At 46.5% G+C, this 22852-nt stretch overlaps 1 protein-coding gene across 1 annotated transcript in view; it reads right to left on the bottom strand.

Annotated features, from left to right (window-relative positions):
• The window catches only part of MFSD4A (major facilitator superfamily domain containing 4A), a 180634-nt gene that overhangs the window by 19027 nt on the left and 138755 nt on the right, over nt 1–22852 (bottom strand). Inside the window, exon 8 of the mRNA XM_068269571.1 lies at nt 4202–4272. Coding sequence (XP_068125672.1) covers nt 4202–4272 — 71 coding nt within the window. The remainder of the gene's footprint in view (nt 1–4201; nt 4273–22852) is intronic.

Consider the following 22852-nt stretch of genomic DNA (forward strand, 5'->3'; position numbering starts at 1 on the left):
AAAGATCGATGGGCTTTTTTTAGAAGCCCCGATCTTTCTAAAGAAAACATTTTTTCTTGTCCTCCCTTCACGTCCTGTAAGCAGGAGAGCTTGCTTACAGGACTCTCGCTTACAGGACTCTCGCTTACAGGACTAAAAAATGTTTTGACTGTGGCCATCTCGTGGCCAAATAGTAAAACTACATCTACATACATTTTTTTTTAATAAATACAATTTATTACGTATAAAATTAACTGTTTACCCCCCACACTCCAAAAAAATACCCTAATACATTTTTTAATAATAAAAAAAAATTACAGTAAAAAAACAAAAAAACAAACAAAACATAAATAGTTACCTAAGGGTCTGAACTTTTTAAATATGTATGTGAAGAGGGAATATTACTATTATTTTATAAATTTTAAGCTTGTAAAAATGCACCTTTATTTCCAAATAAAGTATAGGCGCCATACATTGTGATAGGGAAATAATTTAAATTGTGTAATAACCGGGACAAATGGGCAAATAAAATATGTGGGTTTTAATTATGGGAGCATGTATTATTTTAAAGCTACAATGGCCGAAAACTAAGAAATAATGATTTTTTTTCTATTTTTTTCTTAATATTCCCGTTAAAATACATTTAGAAAAAAATAATTCTTAGTAAAATGTACCACCCAAAGAAAGCCTAATTAGTGGCGGAAAAAACAAGATATAGATCAATTTATTGTGATAAGTAGTGATAAAGTTATTGGTGAATGAATGGGAGGTGAAAATTGCTTGGATGCATAAGGTAAAAAATTACTGAAGGCTGAAGTGGTTAAATGAAGCAAAGTAAATTGTTGGGTGATGAGTGATCATTCCAAATCGGGGGAGGGGGTGCATCCTCACAAATTTGCCTCAGGCAGCAAAAAGTCTAGAACTGTGAATTGACATTTCACTAAAAGTGAATGAATTGACATTTCACTAAATGTTTTCTCAATTACCGCATGCGGTAATGCTTTGTGAATTGAAGTCGTTTACTTTTTAGGATTCAAAGTCATTCACAGTTCTATGGAAAAAACATTTTGTGTTTCATAGTTATTTGGGTTGGAAAAAAGACATACGTCCAACGATTTCAACCAGAAAATAAAGTATAACACAAGTCTGCTCACTCACATATTCTTGTTGATCCAGAGGATGTCAAAAAACCCTTACAAGGTATGATCCAATTAGGCCCAAAAGGGAAAAAATTCCTTCCCGACTCCAGATGGCAATCAGATAAAATCCCTGGATCAACACCACTGGGCATTACCTAGTAACTATAGCCATGGATGTATTTCAATGCAAGGAAAGCATCAAAGCCCCCTTTAAATGCAGATATAGAATTTGCCATAACTACTTCCTGTGGCAATGCATTCCACATCTTAATCACTTTTACTGTAAAGAACCCTTTCCTAAATAAATGGCTAAAACGTTTTTCCTCCATGCGCAGATCATGTCCTCTAGTCCTTTGTGAAAGCCTGGGGACAAAAAGCTAATCCGCCACCTTTTATATTGCCCTCTGATATATTTATCCATGTTAATTAGAGCCCTTCTAAGGCGTCTTTTCTCCAGACTAAATAAACCCAGTTTATCTAACCTCATTTGGTAAGTGAGACCTTCCATCCTTCGTATCAATTTTGTTGCTCGTCTCTGCACCTGCTCTAAAACTGCAATATCTTTTTTGTAATGTGGTGCCCAGAACTGAATTCCATATTCCAATGTGGCCTTAATAGAGAGCTAAACAGGGGCAATATTATGCTAGCATCTCAAGTTTTTATTTCCCTTTTAATGCATCCCAAAATTTTATTAGCTTTAGCAGCAGCGGCTTGGCATTGAATATGATTATTTAAGTTGTTGTCAATGAGTACTCCTAAGTCCTTCTCCAAGTTTGATTTCCCCATCTGTATCCCGTTTTTTTTTTGTATGGTGCTAGACCATTGGTATGACCAAAATGCATGACTTTTCAACATTGAATTTCATCTACCATTTATGTGCCCATATAACCATCCTATCTAGATCCTGTTGCAATATGTCACTGTCTTCCTGAGAGTTGATGATTCTGCACAATTTTGTATCATCTGCAAAAATAGCAACATTGCTTTCTACTGCATCTACTAGGTCATTAATAAATAAATTGAAGAGTACTGGACCCAGTACTGACCTCTGTGGGACAGTCACCCATTTTTAATAAGATCCATTGACCACAACTATTTGTTTTCTGTCCATTAGCCAGTTCCCTATCCATGCACAAATTAGCGTTTACTACCTCATAAAAGCTGAGCATGGTAGTCAAACAGAACTTGTCATTAGTAAACCCATGCTGATGCTGAGAAATAAGATTATTTTCTACTATGAAGTATAGTATCTTTTAGTAACCCCTGAAATAGTTTGCACACAACTGACGTTAAGCTTACAGGTCTATAATTTCCCGGATCTGATTTCTTGCCTTTCTTAAATAATGGGAAAACGTGGGCTGTACACCAATCTACTGGAACTCTGCCATTTGAAAGAGAGTCACAAAAGTTAAGATAAAGGGGTTTATCGATAACTGAACTTAATTCCCTTAGGACCCGAGGATGTATGTCATCCGGGCCAGGTGCCTTGTCTAGTTTTAATTTATTTAGTCTTGCCTTCACTTCTTCCTGCGTTAAGTATTTATTATTACAAATGGAAGATTGAGACTCTTCTGCATCTGTAATTTGCAACAGCGATGTTTCCCTTGTGAAAACAGAAGCAAAAAAAACATTTAATAACTGTACCTTACCTTGATCAGCCATTGAGTCCTCCCCCCTTATCCGTTAAGGGCTGGTTCAGACGGACGTTTGGAGGCGTCGCGTTCGTTGGCGTCGCGGCGGCAATGCGTTCGGGCTTTCAGCAGCGTTCGCGTTGCGTTCGGATGCGGTCGCGTTTTTTTTTCCCCCAAGGGGGACATTACCTGTCGCGGTTAACCGCTCCTAGAAGATACATGTAGCTTCCAGGGGCTCCTTGAACGCCAAGGAAAATCGGGACCCGAACGCCGCGTCTGTGTAAATGCGCATGAAAGCTTGGTACAAACGCTCCCATTCACTTGAATGGGAGCGTTTAACGCCAAGCCCCGAACGCTGGCAGTAAACGCTCCGCAAGCGTCCGTCTGAACCAGCCCTAAGAGTCCAATGCAGTCAACCTTTCTTTTTTTAGAGTTGATGTACTTGTAAAACTTCTTTGGGTTCGATTTGATATTAATAGCAACTTGATTTTTAGCTTCAATCTTTGTCAGCCTAATTTCTTTTTTTTACAACTTTTATTGTATTTCTTATAATTGCTTAACGCAGCCTCAGTCCCTTCCTGTTTTAGGACCTTATAGGTATTCTTTTTCCACTTCATTTTATCTCTAACCTTTCTATTCATCCATAGAGGCCTTTTTTTTTTTTTATTCCTAGACGTTTTGTTTCCATATGGGATATATTTACTACAATATTGATTGAGAATAAATTTAAAAGTTTGCCATTTCCCTTCAGTGTCCTTCCCTTGTAGTACATTATCCCAGTTCACCAAACTTAGTGCCTGCCTGAGTTGATTGAACTTTGCTTTTCTAAAATGCATATTTTTAGTTGTCCTGCTGCTCCGCGACTTATCAGTCACTAGATCAAACGTTATCATGTTGTGATCACTATTTTCATAATATGCATAATAATAATGTTCTAAATGCATAATAGCTACTAGTATGGAATTACATAAAAGATCTGCATAAAGAGAGCATTTTAAAAAATGAGGTTACAATCATCAGCAAAAACACTTCTTCATTGTGTGCGGCAGGCAGCAGAGATCTCCATCGCTGGTCAAACTGAGGCAAGAACTGTATGCCCAAATTCACAGTATCCTAATGTGCTTAAATCCACAGTAAAAAAAAAAAAAGCAGTACAGTAAAGGAAACCTAAAGTAAGGGGGATATGGAAGGAACGATGGCTGGCTTTCAACAGAACATTCAACTTTGTTGGCTGTTGTGCTGGTCCTTTGCCTTGAATACCTTTTGAATGAGAGACCCAAAACAAGACTGCAAAACCAGTGTCATACACCCAGTGACTGTATGCTTCTTTCATAGATCAGCATGACACAAGCTGAAGATCGGCGCCTGCGGAATGTCATGTTGCTTTTTAAAGTTTTATATGTGATTTGTAATGTATGCTGACATTTCAAATGACAATTCATTTTTTCTTACCGTTCCCACTAGTATCTGAACAACCATTTCACCTAATCCAGCTGAAGTGACAAGAACTGTGGTGGCACAGCCTGGGGAATAAACAGAAATGGTTATCTGGCTTAAGTCTGTTCCACTACACATATGCAGGAAATAACTACACAATGTTAGATTAAATATTTTTTTTAGCTGATATACATTGGACATACAGAGGAGAAAACATTCTTTTGCAGCCATAAATAAATGTAATTAGATGCAGTAATTGCAACTTCATGAGTGTTTCGCAGGAATTCTAGCTAAATAAAATCAGATTTGCAGTAGGAAAGGGTAGTGACACACAGTAACTCTCTACTGAATATTTATTCCACAGCCCTACCTAGTGTTTCCCCTCCTTATGCCTCTGTCAGGGTCCTCCCTTCCCTAGTGTAGTTACAGGATCGTGTGCACCTTTCCTATGACAGCCTGTACTTGTATTACTGGGCCTACCTACCAGCCCATAATTACATGTTTGTATCTTATACCATTTGCCTTGTATAACTTTGTTCTATGTTGTATAACCTTGTTATGTCTGTCATCCTTGTATCATTGTATGTATTTATTGTCAAGCGCTTCATAATATGTTGGCGCTTCATGAATACAATAGATAATAATAATAAAAATAGTGCAAAAAGTGTATGAGAAGAAGCTTGTTCATAGTGACGAATATGCCCTTTCACTTCATGCTCCATATGTAGATTTACCTGTGTGAAGGTTGGAGCAGTGTATGTCCCCTAACAACCAGGGGGATAAATGCTACAATTTGAATGAGAAAAGGAGCAGCATGAACAGGAAGATACCAACAAGGAGCATGTAAAGCCAGGTTAGCACACCAGCATATAAATGTTGTATTCTGTTTTATTGCATCATCAGCACAAGCTTGACAATTTTTTCGGGCCATGGAGGGTCCCCTTCTTCAGAAAGTGAAGAAGGGGACTCTCCGTGGCCCCGAAACAATTGTTAAGCTTGTGCTGATGATGCAGTAAAGCAGAATACTACATGTATGTGCTTGGTGTGCTAGCCTGGCTCTATATGCTACTGATTGAAGATTGGGTGACTTGGCATAGTACCCCAGGTTATGCACCCACCTATGGGTAAGGTGTGCCACTCCTGAAACCTCTTTGCATTACATCAAACCAACAAGAAATGCTTTGGGTTATATCTTTAATGACTGCCAGACGGAACTTTCCAGAGGCAGCCATTAGTGACCACCTTAGCCAAGAGTCAAGGATGTATGCAGATGTCCCCTGATGTTTTTTAAAGCTCCAAAAAGTTGAAAAGTGTTGATGCCTCCAGGTGACAACAGTTGTGTACAGTGGTGTAGCTAGAGATTATGGGGCACCATAGCAAAATTTCCATGGATCCTTGCGGGCGCCCTGAGCGCTGAAGAAGGGGGGCGCTGTAATGGAGGGGGGAGTCAGCCGCGGGGAGGGCAGCCCGACCTCTCCCTCCCTTCCTCTCCGGGCAGCCCTTCGTGCTCCCTCCTCCGATGCAGAGCGCAGCAGGGAAGCGCTGTAATAGTCACAACTCTGCGTTCCAATCGCCGGTCACTAGCCACTGGTCTCCTCCTCTGCACACACGCTGATACACACGCTGCTTCCGGCTAAACAGGAAGCAGCGTGTGTATGCGTTTCTATGCAGAGAGAAGACCAGCGGCTAGTGACCAGCGATTGGAACCTGGGAGGTGAGTTGTTACTCTTAGTGCTTCCCTGCGGCTGCGGCTCCCTCTATTATTGTGTCACCTACCTACCTACCCTGGGGGGGCAGCTACCTATCTAACCTATACTGGGGGGCACCTACCTAATTACCTTTACTGGGGGCACCTACCTAATTAACCTATACTGGGGGGGGGGGCAGCTACCTATCTAACCTATACTGGGGGGCATCTACCTAATTAACCTATACTGGGGGGCATCTACCTAATTAACCTATACTGGGGGCACCTACCTAATCTAACCTATACTGGGGGGTACCTACCTAATCTAACTTATACTGGGGGGCAGCTACCTAATCTAACCTATACTGGGGGGCAGCTACCTATCTAACCTATACTGGGGGGCACCTACCTAATCTAACCTCTACTGGGGGGCAGCTACCTATCTAACCTATACTGGGGGGCAGCTACCTAATCTAACCTATACTGGGGGGAAGATACCTAATCTAACCTATACTGAGGGGCAGCTACATAATCTAACCTATACTGGGGGCAGCTACCTAATCTAACCTATACTGGGGGTCAGCTACCAATCCAAACTATAATGGGGGGCAGCTACCTATCTAACCTATACTGGGGGGCAGCTACCTATCTAACCTATACTGGAGGCACATACCTATCTAATCTATACTGGGGGTACCTAGTTATCTAACCTATATTGGGGCACCTACCTAGCTAGCCTATACTGGTGGCAACTATACTGGCTACCTATATTGGAGGCACCTAACTAACCTAGGCTGGGGGCAACTATTCTGGCTCCCTATTAGAGGGACTCACCTAGCTAACCTGTACTGGGGGCACCTACCTATCCCACCTATACTGGGGGCACCTACCTATCTAATCTATACTGGGGGCACCTACCTATCTAGCCTCTACTGGGGGCACCTGCCTATCTAACCTATACTGGGGGCAACTATACCGGCTACCTATACTGGAGGCACCTACCTGGCTAACCTATACTGGGGGCAACTATACTGGGGTACATATGCCTGGCTACCTATACTGGGTGGACCTATAGCTGGCTACCTATACTGAGTGCAACTAGACCTGGCTAACCTAAACTACAGGCACCTATACCTGGCTAAACTGGGGGCACCTATACCTGGCTCCGCGAGGGGGGCGCAATTTTTACACCCTCGCCCTGGGCACATTTTAGCCTAGAAACTGCCCTGGATCCTTCAGATCTAGGCACTGTTGTCCAATGCTACCCTTTGGATATGAGCTGATTTGGCGATTTACATTCCCATGCAATGTACACTGTGTATAGTCCATGGGCACTGAGGCAAAGTCAGAGGGTGGAGAATTAAAGGAGAGTTAATAATGAGCACATCAAGTACCACCTGGGCCCCCTCTGCTCCAAGGCCCCATAGCAGTTGATATGGCTGCTATGGCTATTGCTACACCCCTTGTTGTGCATGCACTGTACACAGTATGTTTCTTATTCAGTTCTGTGTCATGCCTAAAGAAGAAACTTAAAGCTTCAAAAAGCTTGCAAGAAAACTATGTACATTTAGGCATTTTAAGATACTTTATTAGCTAAATCAATTTTTGCTGGTTTGACGTCAGAAGATCTGCTTCATGGACAATAACTGACCATACCTCACTTTACCATGGAGTGAAAAGAACACCTTCAGTGACCTTGTACTGTGCCCACTGCATCCTTCAGTGACCTTGTACTGTGCCCATTGCATCCTTCAGTGACCTAGTTGTATATCCAGTGCCCACTGCTGTGCCCACTGCATCCTTCAGTGACCTTGTACTGTGCCCACTGCATCCTTCAGTGACCTTGTACTGTGCCCACTGCATCCTTCAGTGACCTTGTACTGTGCCCACTGCATCCTTCAGTGACCTAGTTGTATATCCAGTGCCCACTGCTGTGCCCACTGCATCCTTCAGTGACCTTGTACTGTGCCCACTGCATCCTTCAGTGACCTAGTTGTATATCCAGTGCCCACTGCTGTGCCCACTGCATCCTTCAGTGACCTTGTACTGTGCCCACTGCATCCTTCAGTGACCTTGTACTGTGCCCACTGCATCCTTCAGAGACCTAGTTGTATATCCAGTGCCCACTGCTGTGCCCACTGCATCCTTCAGTGACCTTGTACTGTGCCCACTGCATCCTTCAGTGCCGTTTTACTGTGCCTGGTGCATCCTTCAGTGACCTTGTACTGTGCCCCCTGCATCCAGTGATTCATTACTAGCAACATGTCTGGCAGGGTTTCGCGGGGTGAGAGGAAAGGGAGTTCAATTGCCTCAGCCACTTCTGGGACTGCTCCACGTCCAGGGAGAGGACGCCCAGCTGTACGTGGTCGTGATGCAGCAGAAAGGGGGGCAGCAAAGCCTGGGCCAAGTCAGCGGACGCCATTGTCCAAATATTTTAAAGTTTCTGGTCCCCGTGTGGTGGTTGAGCAAATGGAACCTGACGTACTCATGGACATCATGACTTCCTCCCAGACCTCTACTGTGAGCACCACTCCAAGCAGCAGCAGCAGCAGCAGCCAACGTCCCACGCTTGTTGTGACATCCACCCCAGCACCCACTGGTCAGCAGCCCTCCCAGGATGACAGCGTTCTGTCCCTCAGTCCGGCTTCTGGGAACCTGCTGATGCAAGAAGCTCAGGACTTACTGGGGACTGATGTGGCAGAGATTGAGATCGGGCCACAATCACAAGCGTTGTTGAGTTCTGGTGATGAAGAAGAGGGGTCTGTGTCTGGGGATGTAGGGACAGAAGAGGAGGCGGGGGAGTCAGAGGAAGAGCTGGATTATGATGATGCTGCTGATGATGACGACGTTGTGGACCCTAACTATGTGCAGCCTGCTGAGTCCGTGGAAGAATGGTCAGAGGCAGAGCAGGATGACGAGTCACCTCGGCCTAGGCAAGGATATCACCATATGTCAGGCAGGGGCAGGGGCATCGGCAGCAGTGGGCGTGGAGGAAGTAGACAAGACACTGCTTCAGCCGGCACCACCACCATGCAACCCCCGGCAACTACTACCACACATTGCTCCGCTGCACCCTCTGCTAGTGGGGGCCGCAGTAAATTAAAGTCACCAGGGTGGGATTGCTTTGAGGAATGTACTGATGACAAAAGGTATGCGGTGTGCAGGTTATGCAGCAAAAGATTGAGCCGTGGGAAAAGTCTGAGCAAGATGGGTACCTCATCCCTCCAGGGCCACCTGAGAAGCCGCCACTGCCGCGAGTATGCGGACTTTAAGAGGAAGCAAGCACTGCTGGCAGGGGTTCCTGAGAGCAGAAGGCCCACCAGCGCAGCAGCATCCTCCCTCCCTCAGGGTCGTGAATCCCCCACAGCAGCAGCAGTAGTAGCACGCAAGCGCTCTTCCACCTCGGCTACTCAGGACACAGACATTGAGGCTGGCAGCCAGTGTTCGTCTCTCTCCTCTGTCTCCCCTGCATCCCAGCGTCGTCAGACCCTGCTGAGCGACACCTTTCAGGGTCTGACCAAGCCTCTGCCTCCAAGCCACAGGTGGATCCACAAACTAAATGGCTTGCTGGCCCGGGCCATGGCATCACAGCTGCTTCCCTACTCCCTGGTGCAGGAGGGGAGCGCCATGCGGACGCTGCTCCAATTTGGCATCCCCGAGTGGCAAGTCCCCAGTCGCCACTATTTCAGCAGGAGCGCGATCCCAGCACTCCACAAGTTTACGGTGGAAAACGTGGCCCGTTCCCTGGACTACTCTGTGGGCAAGCGGGTCCACGTGACCATGGACTCGTGGAGTAGCAGATTTGGGACAGGTCGCTACCTGTCCTTTTATGGCCCACTGGGTGACACTGATGGAAGGGAGGGAGGACAAGAGCGCATCAGCCCAGCTAGTGGTGCCACCACGCGGGATCAGGGGGGATGCAGAAGGGCCCTGTCACGACACTCCCTCTGCACCCGGAAAGCAAGCCCGCCTCAGCAGCAGCAGCGCCAAGCCTCGGCACTGCCAAGCCCTTTTAAAATTGGTGACCCTGGGGAAGTAGAGGCTTACGGCCAACAACGTCCTGGCCGCCCTCAGGAAGCAGGAGCGGAGGTGGCTGACCCCCAGAGGCCTGGAAGTGGGGTATGTGGCAGCTGATAACGGGGCCAACCTGGTGGCAGCAGTGCAGCAGGGAAACCTCCAGCACATCCCCTGCTTGGCCCACGTGCTCAATCTTGTGGTGCAGCGCTTCTTGCGCACCTACCAGGGGATGAGCGAGCTGCTGCAGGATGCCCAAGCGGTGGTATGCTTTTTCCGCCTGTCAGCCACTGCCTCTGCACTCTTGTCCACCTTACAGCAGCAGTATGGAAGGCCACAACACCGGATGATCATCGACATGCCAGTTCGCTGGAATTCGACTCTGGCCATGTTGGAGCGGCTGTGTCAGCACAGGCTGGCTCTTAGGGCCTACATGCTAGACCCAAGTGTCCCCAGCAACCAGCAAGTCCCCATGATTACTGCCACTCAGTGGACACTGATGCAGCAAGTATGCCTGGTGCTGAGTCCCTTCCTGGAGGCAACCAAGATGGTCAGTGAGGAGCGGGCCTCTGTGTGCCAGTGGGTGCCCTTGGTTTGTCTACTGGAGCAGGCAATGGACAATTTAATTGAGCGTGGGGATGAAGCCCTGAGGCAGTTGGAAGAACAGGAGCAGATGGCAGCACAGTCCAGCTCAGAGGAGGGGTCACAGCAGGTAGTGGAAGAGTTGGAGGTCCCTAACCTGAATGAGGAGGAGGAGCAGAGTGCAGCAGGCGTTGTACGTGGATGGCGGTTTGAGGAGGACAACGACATGGCACAGGAAGAGGACAGGCATGCGTTATGGGACAATGGCGAGGACGAGGAAGATCTTGCTGGCAGGGCCCACTTGTTTCCCATGGCTGTGCACATGTTGCGCTGCCTTCGCAGGGACCCCCGGGTGATCCAGATGCGTTCAAGGGAGGACATCTGGATTACCTTGATGCTTGATCCCCGTCTGAAGGGGAAGCTGGGAGACTTCATGACGCACAAGGGAGTTGAAGGAGGCCCTTGTGCGCAGACTACTGGAAGCATTCCCCCAGCCTTCCACCCCCACTGTAACTGCTCTGCCAAGCCAGCAAGAGGTGCCTGCCATTGCCACTAGTCGCACAACAACAACCACCAGCAGCAGCAGCAGCAACTGGCGCCCCGGAGACCTGAAGAGCCTAAGCAAGAGCCTGTATGCAGTGCAGCAGCCCAGAACAGAGGTGCCCGCCACAGCATCCACCACCAACCAGCACAAGCAACGACTCAGTCGCTACTACACTCTGCGTTCACACTGCCCGGGTCACCGGGTGCATTTAATTTTTTGGCCAGCACTATGACGCTGTGCTGCTACTACTACCACCAGTATGTTGCCATGGTCCTTCTGTGCTGCTGCTGCTGAACTGACCGCCCGCATTGTCCTCCTCCTCCTGACTCGCTACCACGGTACCACCAATGCACTCTGTCTGCGTTCACACTGCCCGGGTCACCGGGTGCATTTAATTTTTTGGCCAGCACTATGACGCTGTGCTGCTACTACTACCACCAGTATGTTGGCATGGTCCTTCTGTGCTGCTGCTGCTGAACTGACCGCCCGCATTGTCCTCCTGACTCAGTCGCTACTACACTCTGCGTTCACACTGCCCGGGTCACCGGGTGCATTTAATTTTTTGGCCAGCACTATGACGCTGTGCTACTACTACTACCACCAGTATGTTGCCATGGTCCTTCTGTGCTGCTGCTGCTGAACTGACCGCCCGCTTTGTCCTCCTGACTCAGTCGCTACTACACTCTGCGTTCACACTGCCCGGGTCACCGGGTGCATTTAATTTTTTGGCCAGCACTATGACGCTGTGCTACTACTACTACCACCACCAGTATGTTGCCATGGTCCTTCTGTGCTGCTGCTGCTGAACTGACCGCCCGCTTTGTCCTCCTGACTCAGTCGCTACTACACTCTGCGTTCACACTGCCCGGGTCACCGGGTGCATTTAATTTTTTGGCCAGCACTATGACGCTGTGCTGCTACTACTACCACCAGTATGTTGCCATGGTCCTTCTGTGCTGCTGCTGCTGAACTGACCGCCCGCTTTGTCCTCCTGACTCAGTCGCTACTACACTCTGCATTCACACTGCCCGGGTCACCGGGTGCATTTAATTTTTTGGCCAGCACTATGACGCTGTGCTGCTACTACTACCACCAGTATGTTGCCATGGTCCTTCTGTGCTGCTGCTGCTGAACTGACCGCCCGCATTGTCCTCCTCCTCCTGACTCGCTACCACGGTACCACCAATGCACTCTGTCTGCGTTATCACTGCCCAGGTCACCGGGTGCATTTAATTTTTTGGCCAGCACTATGACGCTGTGCTGCTACTACTACCACCAGTATGTTGGCATGGTCCTTCTGTGCTGCTGCTGCTGAACTGACCGCCCACATTGTCCTCCTCCTCCTGACTCAGTCGCTTCCACCAATGTACTCTGTCTGCGTTATCACTGCCCGGGTCACCGGGTGCATTTAATTTTTTGGCCAGCACTATGACGCTGTGCTGCTACTACTACCACCAGTATGTTGCCATGGTCCTTCTGTGCTGCTGAATTGACCACCCGCATTGTCCTCCTCCTCCTGACTCACTCGCTTCCACCAATGTACTCTGTCTGCGTTTACACTGCCCGGGTCACCGGGTGCATTTAATTTTTTGGCAAGCACTATGACGCTGTGCTGCTACTACTACTACCAATATGTTGCCGTGGTCCTTCTGTGCTGCTGAACTGACCGCCCGCATAGTCCTTCTCCTGACTCAGTCGCTACCACCACTGCACTCTGCGTTCACACTGCCCGTGTCCACTGACAACTCTGCTGTGATGTCATTGCTAATTGCTGCAAAAAAAACAAAAAAAATTACAAAAACCTCTCTGGGGCCTTTTTGGCGTCAGCCACTCATCCTCCTCCAGCGGTACCTTCGCCGCCAAGTGCCATTGGAACTCGCCTTCACCTCTTTGACTGCTTAACGCGTATATCCCTTTTTAAAACCACTTATTACCAATTAATAGCCCCATTTAAAGTGTTGATTTCACTTTAAAATCCATTTTCTCTAGAAAAAAATTTTTGGGGGGAATTTTTTATGTTGAAGTTATGTTGCCCCTTATCACCTCAATAATCCATGCAATTTGGGGGACTGTAGCATGTATGGGGGCTTTGTTATTAACGTTAAAAGAAAATCCGCCTCCGGGCGGGAATCCACGCGTGATTACGCCATTCACGGCAAAAAATCCGCGTGGTTGCGTGGACGAGGACGAAAATCCGCATGCGGCGGGGCCGAATGCGGATTTTTTTTTGCAACCACGCGGATTGCCGAATTCGTGGATGAGGCATCCCTGATTGTGAGCTCCTCTGAGTGCAGTCAGTGACAAGGTGTGTCAGAACAACATTACGGAAAATTGTTACTTACCTACCGGTAATTTTCCTTTCCCGATGCTTACATGTCGTCACACTGGGTAGTTGTCCTGCCCCTTCTACCCCATAGGACCCGGAAGTAATAAATGTTTGACTCAGGCCCCACCTCTCCAGTCTATGTGACCTCGATCACTGAGGCCCACAGAAGGGAGGGGTCGTGTGACGACATGTAAGCATCGGGAAAGGAAAATTACCGGTAGGTAAGTAACAATTTTCCGTATTCCCTATGCTTAATGTCGTCACACTGGGACCTAACTAGGAAGAAAATGAAGGGAGGGAGACCAGATGCTGTGCAAACAAAGTAATTTACTTCTTTAAGTCATATGTGATAACAGAACAGTTTTACCAAATAAAGTAGATGAGTGAGCAGTCATATCAACCTTATAATGTTTCATAAATGTATGAATTGTGGACCAGTTTGCAGCCTGGCAAATTTTATCCGCTGGTACACCATTAAATGCGGCCCATGAAGTGGATATACTCCTGGTTGAATGAGCACGTATTTGCTGAGGTGGAACCAGGTTCAGAGTTTTATAAGCCAACTGGATAGCCTTCACTATCCAAGAGGATATTGTTCTTATTGATGCTGGTTCTCCCTTTCTGGCACCACCTGGAATTACCCAAAGTCTATCTGTTTTCCTAAATTCGGCCGTAGCTTGTAGGTAGACCGTCACTGCATGCACCACATCTAATGGATGCGGTTGTTGTGTGTCATCTAAAGTAAATGCCGGAAGGGTCCAATCCTGACTCAGATGATAGGTTGTAACTACCTTGGGAATAAATTCCTGCAAAGGTCTGAGGACTATTCGATCCGGAAAGGTAGTAAGGTAGGGTTCCCTGCACCCTAGTGCTTGAAGTTCAGATACCCTACGGGCTGAGGCTATAGCCACAAGAAAGACAGTTTTTAAAGTCTTATTCCACAAACTACAGTCATCAATCGGGTGAAAGGGTGGAGACGAGAACACCTCGAGAACCATGGGTAAATCCCACTTAGGGAAGAGTGGTTTGCTAGGCGGTCTTATTTTGAGTACAGCCTTCAGGAATTGCTTGACCATCGGATTGGTAGCCCAAGCAGTGCCGGTGAAAACGGATAACGCTGATATGTGCACTTTCAACGTATGATATGCCAAGCCCATGTCTAAGCCCCCCTGCAGAAACTCCAATATATGACAAGGCTCTGGACTTGAAGGATCTATTCCTTTTCCCTGCGTGTAACGTAGGAATTGATTCCACACTCTCTTATAAGTGTTGTTGGTAGTAGGCTTCCTGGATTTAAGCATGGTAAGTATAACTGCGTCCGAACAGCCTCTTTCTTTTAGCCTTTGCCCCTCAGCATCCATGCCATGAGATTCAAGCTTTGCGGGTTCTGATGATATATTGTCCCCTGGTATAGGAGCTTGTGATTGCAGGGTAGTGGTAGAGGCGGTTGGATACTCATCTCCAGTAACAGTGAGAACCAAGGACGGTTGGGCCAGTGTGGTATTATAGCCACAACTGTCACTTTCTCCCTCAATAGCCTGACTAGCAACCGCTGAATGAGTGGCGTTGGTGGGTACACATATGCCAACCTGGTCGACCACGGTGCCGAGATTGCATCTACTGCTGTTGCTTTGCTGCATTGATATCGGGTGATGAATCGCTTGCATTTGGAGTTCTGGGGAGTTGCCATCAGATCCAGATCTGGCGTTCCCCATTTCTGGCAGATCCATTGATAGACTTCCTGGGATAAGCACCATTCGTTGTTGCTGATCGTGTGTCTGCTTAGGTAATCCGCTGTGGTATTGTATTTGCCCGGGATGTAAATGGCCTTCAGGTCCCACAGATTTTGTTCCGCAAATTGAAAAATGTTGGCAGATTCTTTTAATAATTGAAGACTTCTCGTACCTCCCTGTTTCCTCAGGTAGGCAACTGCAGTTGAATTGTCCATCCTTAATATTACCGCCTTCCCCTGTATCATACTCCGGAAATTCAGTAGGGCCTGATGGGCTGCACGTAACTCCAATATGTTTGCTGGTATCTGGTTGGAGTACGAGTCCCAACGCCCCTGAGCAGTCTTGTGATCGCAGTGGGCTCCCCAGCCCCTCGCGCTGGCATCGGAAGTAATCGTGATCATTACCCCAGGCTGTATAAGGTGGTGTCTGGATAGGTTCTCCCTGACCGTCCACCAGAAAAGGCTGTTCTTCATTAAAGGAGTAAGACTTATCGTCTGACTGAAATCCTCCTTGTTCCATTGCGAGAGGAAGCCCCACTGGAACGGTCTTATGTGCCAATGGGCCCAACGGATCATCGGGATAGTGGATGTTAGCGTTCCGATGTAACTCATACATTCCCTCGCAGGAAGGCTCCTCAATGATCGAATCCTTAGAGACTTCGCTATTATAGTCTGCATCTTCTCCTCCGGCAATGAAATGGAGTTTCGACAAGTATTGATTAAGGCTCCCAGAAATATCATCTCCTGAGTCGGCTCCAAGAGGCTCTTCTTGAAATTGATCTTCCAACCGAATAGGGAGAGTGTATTGAGCAGAGTCTCCCTCTGTGTCATGATGGTCTCGTGATCCTGGGAGAGTAGTAGTAGGTCGTCGAGATAGTGAAAGATTCGGAGACCTCTTGTGCGAAGGAGAGCCACAAGTGAGAGTAGTATCTTGGAGAATGTGCGGGGAGCCGTGCATATGCCAAATGGGAGACATGTAAACTGGTAGTGTTCCGCTCCCACCGCAAATCGTAGATAACATTGGAATGCTGGGGCGACCGGGATGTGAAGGTACGCATCCTCCAAGTCTGCGGAGAGCATCCAATCTGATCGTATCACACACTGAAGGATTGACTGTAGAGTTTCCATCTTGTATCTTTTTAGATGTATATGGCGATTTAGGAATCTTAAGTCCAGTATCGGGCGCCAATCTCCTGTCTTCTTGAGGACGAAGAACAAAGGAGAATACAGGCCCTGAAGTCTTTCCTCTGCGGGCACTGGAACAATTGCCTTCTTTTGTACAAGCGTGCATATATAATCTATCAGGACTGCGCGCTTGTCCTCTGCCACCGGAATCGCAGTTGCGACAAACCTGGCACGAGGTGGCTCTGAAGTAAACTTCCAACTGTGACCCTGTGAGACAGTCCTTACAACCCAAGGGTTGGTGATGTTTTTCGCCCAGATTTCGCTGAAATGGCGTAGTCTTCCTCCCACCGGGGAAATCTGGACGCTCTGATTGTCAAAAAGACTTTTGTTGAGAGGATGACTGGTTAGAGGCATTCTTTTGTCTGGTTAGACGCTGCAGGTTACCCTGGGAGCTCTGCCACGTTCTCCTGAACTCCTTCCCCGGTCTATAAGCTCTTGCGGACCTAAGCCTTTGTTGCTGATATTTTGCAGGCTGCTGCGGAAACTGTCGCTTATTCCTCCTGTCTTGTGGGATCAAACCCGGCTTCCCCCCGGTCACTCTTTTTATTGCCGTGTCCATCTCGTCACCAAATAAATGCTCGCCATCGTAAGATATCTTGCACCAATCCTGGCGGGAAGACGGATCAGCTATCCATGCTTTCAACCATAAAGATCTTTTGGCAACAACTGAGGAATACATAGCTCTTGCCGAGCACCTGACAATGTCCACAGCCGCCTCTCCAACGTAATCTGCGGAGAGTTTGAGATCCTCAAGGCCAGCAAGAATTGCTTCCTTATCAGCTTCAGCTGTTATCGCCTCCTCAATATTCGTGGTCCAGACCCTTAGGGCTCTTGACACCGCGGTTAAGGCTATGGCAGGTCTGGCCGCTCCACCAGCCGTAGTATAGATTCTCTTTAATTCTGAATCAATTCTTCTATCCATTCCATCTCTAAAAGTGACAGCATCTTCCCGAGGTAATGTTGTTGGTCTGGCCAATCTCATGACAGAAGCATCCACAGTTGGTGGATTGTCTAATTGTTTAGCTTCGCGATCCAACATCGGATATAGTTTCCCCAGTCTGTTGTGTAAGGGAGGTCTTTTTTCTGCCTTCTTCCATTCTTCCTTGATAATGTCGGCTATTTCCTGCATAAGGGGAAAAGGTGTAACCTTTTTCTTAAGGTGAGCATAATATTGCTTTTGCTTCTTTGTCTCAGTCGGTTCATCCTCCTCATCTTCCCACTCTATCGCCTGTCTGACTGCGCAGACAAAAGGTTCCACAAGAGCAAAGTCAAATCCTACGTCAAGCTCATCTGGATCATCTGCATCTGCAGGCAGTGGCTGTACTGTGGAGGAAGTCGGTATAGGAGGCATAGCCGCAATATATTCCCTCATTGAGTCCTGGACGGCCTGTTTGATCAGACCAGAGACGTCAACCGGAGTCTGTTCAGGTTCTTTAGCTATCTCCTGAAAGCAAGCCCTGCACACATTTTTCCCAGGCATCACAAAGTTGCTGCATGCCCAACATCTTCTAGAAGAACGGTCCCTTGATCTTGATCTTGACCGACGCCTGGATCTCGAACTGCGTCTCCTTCTAGATCGGCTTCTATCCTTTCTGTGACGTTGAGACGGGCTTCTTCTCCTGGACCTTGATCTGGATCTTGACGATTTCTTGGAATGCTTCTTTGGGCTGTCATAAAAGACAGTAAACAATTCAGTATGCACTCTGATTCAAACGGGCAAGAACCTACCTTAAACACCCCCCTACCTTTCTGCCCTTTGCTGGTCTTTTTTAGGTGCATCGGAATCCACAGGTGCAGATGAAGGCACTGCAAGTAATGAAGACAGAAAGCAAGCTAAGCAGCAGTGTAAAAAAAAAAAACTCTATAGGTTTAGGCAAGACATCGAGTCCTAAAGACCTACCCTCATTATCCTCCACAATCTGCCCCTGCTCCATGCTGTCTTCCGTGCGTAGTGCAGCAGAGTCTCTGGCCACTCTCACCGCAGCGTTAGCCGGCGGAAATATGCGCGGCACTAGGCTTTAAATTTATCCCCCAGCACTTCCTGCTTGCCTCCCATTGGTCGGCACTGACAGGAGGAGGTGACGTCAGTCAAGGAGGAAGCTGGCTCTGTGGAGCGCATGACGTATTGCCGCCGACCAGTCAGAGCGAAGGACTGGTGCGGCGAATGGGAGAGACAGGAAGTGGGCGGAGACAAGCGGGGACCGGTGGAACGCACGCTATGCGGAAAAGAAGGTGAGAAGGATTCCAGCACCGGAGCATCGATATTTAAAAGATGTACAATGAATCCAGTGCCCACACGCAGGAGGTAATTTATACCTATAGAACAGGCACATAATCCCCGAAAGGCCAGCAGAAAACGGGGAACCCCACAGAGCTAATTTATAGCTATAAAGGGGCATCACTAGCAGAGGCGACTAGTGGGAAGCCGGAGGATCCAGCTAGGTAGGGAGGAAAATATCAAAAATAAATACCACAAATGGCATCTGACGAAAATCCGGATCCCTGGGGTGAAGTGATCGAGGACAAAAAAAAGACTGGAGAGGTGGGGCCTGAGTCAAACATTTATTACTTCCGGGTCCTATGGGGTAGAAGGGGCAGGACAACTACCCAGTGTGACGACATTAAGCATAGGGAAACAGTATTTACATTGTAGTGTATAAAGCATTTAAATTTCTACAGCAAAGAGACAGTCTTGCCCAAACAATATTACAGTAAAATCAATGTCTGCCATCCCATCAAACAAAGCTCCCCCATGGAGTGTATCATGGATGTTTTCTTATGTTAAGTTTGCCTTGCTAGTGTAGTCTGGTATTGTACACAAACTTTTGTGAGGTGTATTTTATTTTATTTACTGAGAAACCAGCATAACTGATCTAATTTATGGATCTTATTTATGCAGTATCCACCTATCCTAAGTACAGAGATCCATAAAGGAGAACAGTTATGCAAGTTTCTCATGAAATATTATAAAATATAATATAAAAGATGTACTACACCTTGCAATAAAACAAAAGTTTCACGTACAACATCAGACTACACTTCACTAATTTGCACATTAGATGGTCTCTGGCTGCCAACAGTGTGTGTGTGTGTGTGTGTGACATGCAACCCTGCCTAGCTGCCAGGGATCTGCATTATGTCACATAGGAAGGAATTCTGTCTTATCTGATCCTGGCTGCTGTGTGTAGAGGTCATATATCCCCAGAACAGATGTCAGGCTCACTGGGATCACATTTGTCTATACCTGACTGCCACTGGCTGGGGAGAACTACGAAGAAGGCAGGTGGGACAATCTCTCCTCCTGCTTCCTGGCTTGCTTGGATAATGTTGTGGGGCGTGCTTGTTCATCTGATTTGCTCTCGTTTTCATTAGCTGTAGAGAGGCACCAGCGTGGAAGGAGGGTTATTGATTGGAGAGAGGGAGGGACAGAGCAGAGGAGGGAGACGCCTGATACTTTACAGCGTGGCTTCCCAGGGACCAGCCTGCCTGAAACTTCTTGCACAATGCACACAGGATGAAGGAAATAAGTACAAACAGAGCTGGTGATTATTTCCTCACTGAGGGGGGTTATCGGGGGATTCTGGGTAACAAAAATCCCCCCCCCCCCCTGAATACGCCAGTACGTTTGAGAAAAGGAAAAGATTTCTCATGGGAAAGGGGGTATCAGCTACTGATTGGGATGAAGTTCAATTCTTGGTCACGGTTTCTCTTTAACTTGTAAAAGAGACAAGTTAGAGGTGACCTGGTTTATTAACATGCATAAATACACCCAAGGGCAAGATAAAAGCTTAGCCAATGATCTTTTTAGCACTAGATCTGTAATAAGGGAAAGAGAACATGTATGGAGGAAAGGATAATTTACTACATGTTTAGAAAGGGGTTCATCACAGTGAGAGTAACTAATATGTGGAATATTACCACAGGAATTAATTATTCTATTCTTGCACTGAAAATGAGTTTGGATGCTTTCTTTACCTTGAAAGGAATCCAAAGCTTTGACTGCTAGGTGTGGGAAGATGGTACTTTCAGTGCAGTGTGACTAAAGGTTGTTGAACACGCATTTTCAGTCTAGATAAAGCCAACCTGAAGATTGTTTAAAAAAAAAAAAAGATTCACTTACATGGTGCTTCTTCCAGCCCTCTGCAGCCATCCTGTGCCCGTGCATACCTGGAACGATCCTCTGGTCCCCTGCTGTGGCTCACTTACACTTTCGCCAGTCGGCGTCCACAGCGCCTGTGCGGCCCTGGCCCCGTGCATCCTTGTTGGCGTTCCCATTGCTGGAAGCATCCTACGCCTGCACAGCCGGGAGTGCGAACGAGGATGCGCGCGACCAGGGCCGCGCAGGCAGACTTGCAAGTCAGCGGTGGAGAAACTGAGCCGCAAACAGGGGACCAGGGGATCTTTGAGTACCGGCGCGGGATAGGACAGCTGCAGGGGGCTGGGAGAAGCCTCAGGTAAGTGAATCTCTCTTTTTTTTTTTAAACAATCTTCAGGTCCACTTTAAGTATAGAATTACTCCATGGGTTTTTGCCTTTCTCTTCATGTCTCTTTGCTTTTTGCTGAATGGGACCCATTTTCCATTTACCAATTCATTTTAATATTGAGTTATGTTCATTTGCACGATGACATAAATGTTCAGAGCATTTGTATTTTTCCATGTTATTATCTTGTAGCTGAGGTTACATTGTTTTTTATCAGTATTTTTTTTTCTGTGTACTGTATTAGATACGTACTTCTCACCACCAGGGGTCACTAGTGGTGCATTCTGTGAAGGGAACCTGAAGTGAGAAGGTGAGAAAGGCTGACATACTGTATGTATGTAAACAATGCAAATTGCCTGACTGTCCTGCTGCTGATCTTCTATCTAGAATACTTTCAGTCAGATGCTGAACAAGCATGCAGTTCAGATCTGAAGCTAAGTTCTGACTGGATTAGCTTGTTAGAGGTGTGTGATTCAGACACTACTGATGCCTGAAAGATCAGTAGGACTGCTTCCATAAGCTTTTCATTTCAGGTTCCCTTTAAGATGTATGTTAAGATTAGTTTTACCTTTGTATTCACAGGTGCTGCCTGCCGCTGATTGGGTGGTTTCCTTTATATTTTTTTTATCTAATTGTATTACACTGGTTAAAGCCATGGTTTAGGATAAGTTTAGGTAAGATAGGTGCGAAGGGTTAATATATATATATATATATATATATATATATATATATATATATATAATTTTATTTTTTTATGGTTTAGGATAAAACGTTAGCTTTTTCTGACATGAACATTCATTACTGTTAGGGCCCTTTACCAGTAGGAAATGCAATTGCAATCATGCTGCAATGTGATAGCATTTCTTCCTAATTTCTACTACTGTTATTGCAAAGTATAGGAGCTCAACTGCACCAAAATTTCAGCAGGTTGACGAATGTGCTCGGGAGAAAATTACTGCACAACCAAATGGCACTAATGGAAATGGTAATCACTATTTCCATTGGTCTAACTGTACCCTGTCTTTTGTGACCCATTATCGATCATTATTGATCGCAAACCGCAACGTAGTGGAAAAGAGCCCTTTGCTGCTGATTTTACTTTCTAGCATGGATGCCGTTTTTCCTTTGAATTATGTGATAAGGAAACATCAGTCCTCTAAAACAACTATTTTCACAAATGCTGCCAATATCACATGCTGCATCAGTGAGACATTCAAGGCCGGATTTATACTTTTTTTGCCTGTAGGCCAAGTATGGGGGCTTCCCTTTCCATGTGCAGCAGTGTCTCTCCCATTCCACGTGGAGCCCCCTCTTCCAAGAGTAACATACATGTATGCAGTCCCTCTATTTCATGCACAGCTCACATGAGTATCAGCCTCCCTTTTCATGTGTTCCCTCTCCATTTGCAACTTTCTCTTTCATATGTAGTAAACCTTAATTCATATTCAGGTGCCCCCTTGGACTGTAGGTGCCCAAGGCCTGGGCCTTTTTGGCCTTTCCAGAAATCTGGCCTTGAAGACATTAGGAACTCAGGGAGGTAAATAAATCAGTAAGAGGTTGGTTATTTACAGACAAAATGCTAGAGTAAAAGTACCTACTACCTACTTTTCTATTTATACACCCAGGATGCTTTATTATAAGTGCTTGGTGAGTTTATGGGCCTTTCTCATGGCATACAGATATCACAAGGTTAATCAAACATCTGGAGTTTAACAGTGATTGCTGCATTCACTATTCATATTGTATCATGTAATGAAAAATGCTGGACTTATTTTTGAGCAGTCATATGACCCAATTAGCCAGAAAATATAGCGGTTGCTATTTGTTACAAATAAAGGCATATAACTAGTGCTGTTTTTAATGTTCACTTTAATTACCAGTATGTTGTATAATGCACTTCTCACTATGTCACCATACGGTGCTGATGAAATGCAAGCCATTGTTGCTGTGTGGTCTATGCAGCGATTTAACTAAAATCAATGAGTACATTTATGATACCTTTTACTCCCTGCCTTTCCACTTTCTTTAGTATGGCTCAGTATGACAGGTTGAGTTTATATACACAGGACCTCCCATTCGGCGTGTATCAAAAAAGGGCGCCTGGAAAAAAGGGCA

The sequence above is a fragment of the Hyperolius riggenbachi genome, chromosome 2 (genome assembly GCF_040937935.1).
Source record: "Hyperolius riggenbachi isolate aHypRig1 chromosome 2, aHypRig1.pri, whole genome shotgun sequence".
NCBI classification, from domain to species: Eukaryota; Metazoa; Chordata; class Amphibia; order Anura; family Hyperoliidae; genus Hyperolius; species Hyperolius riggenbachi.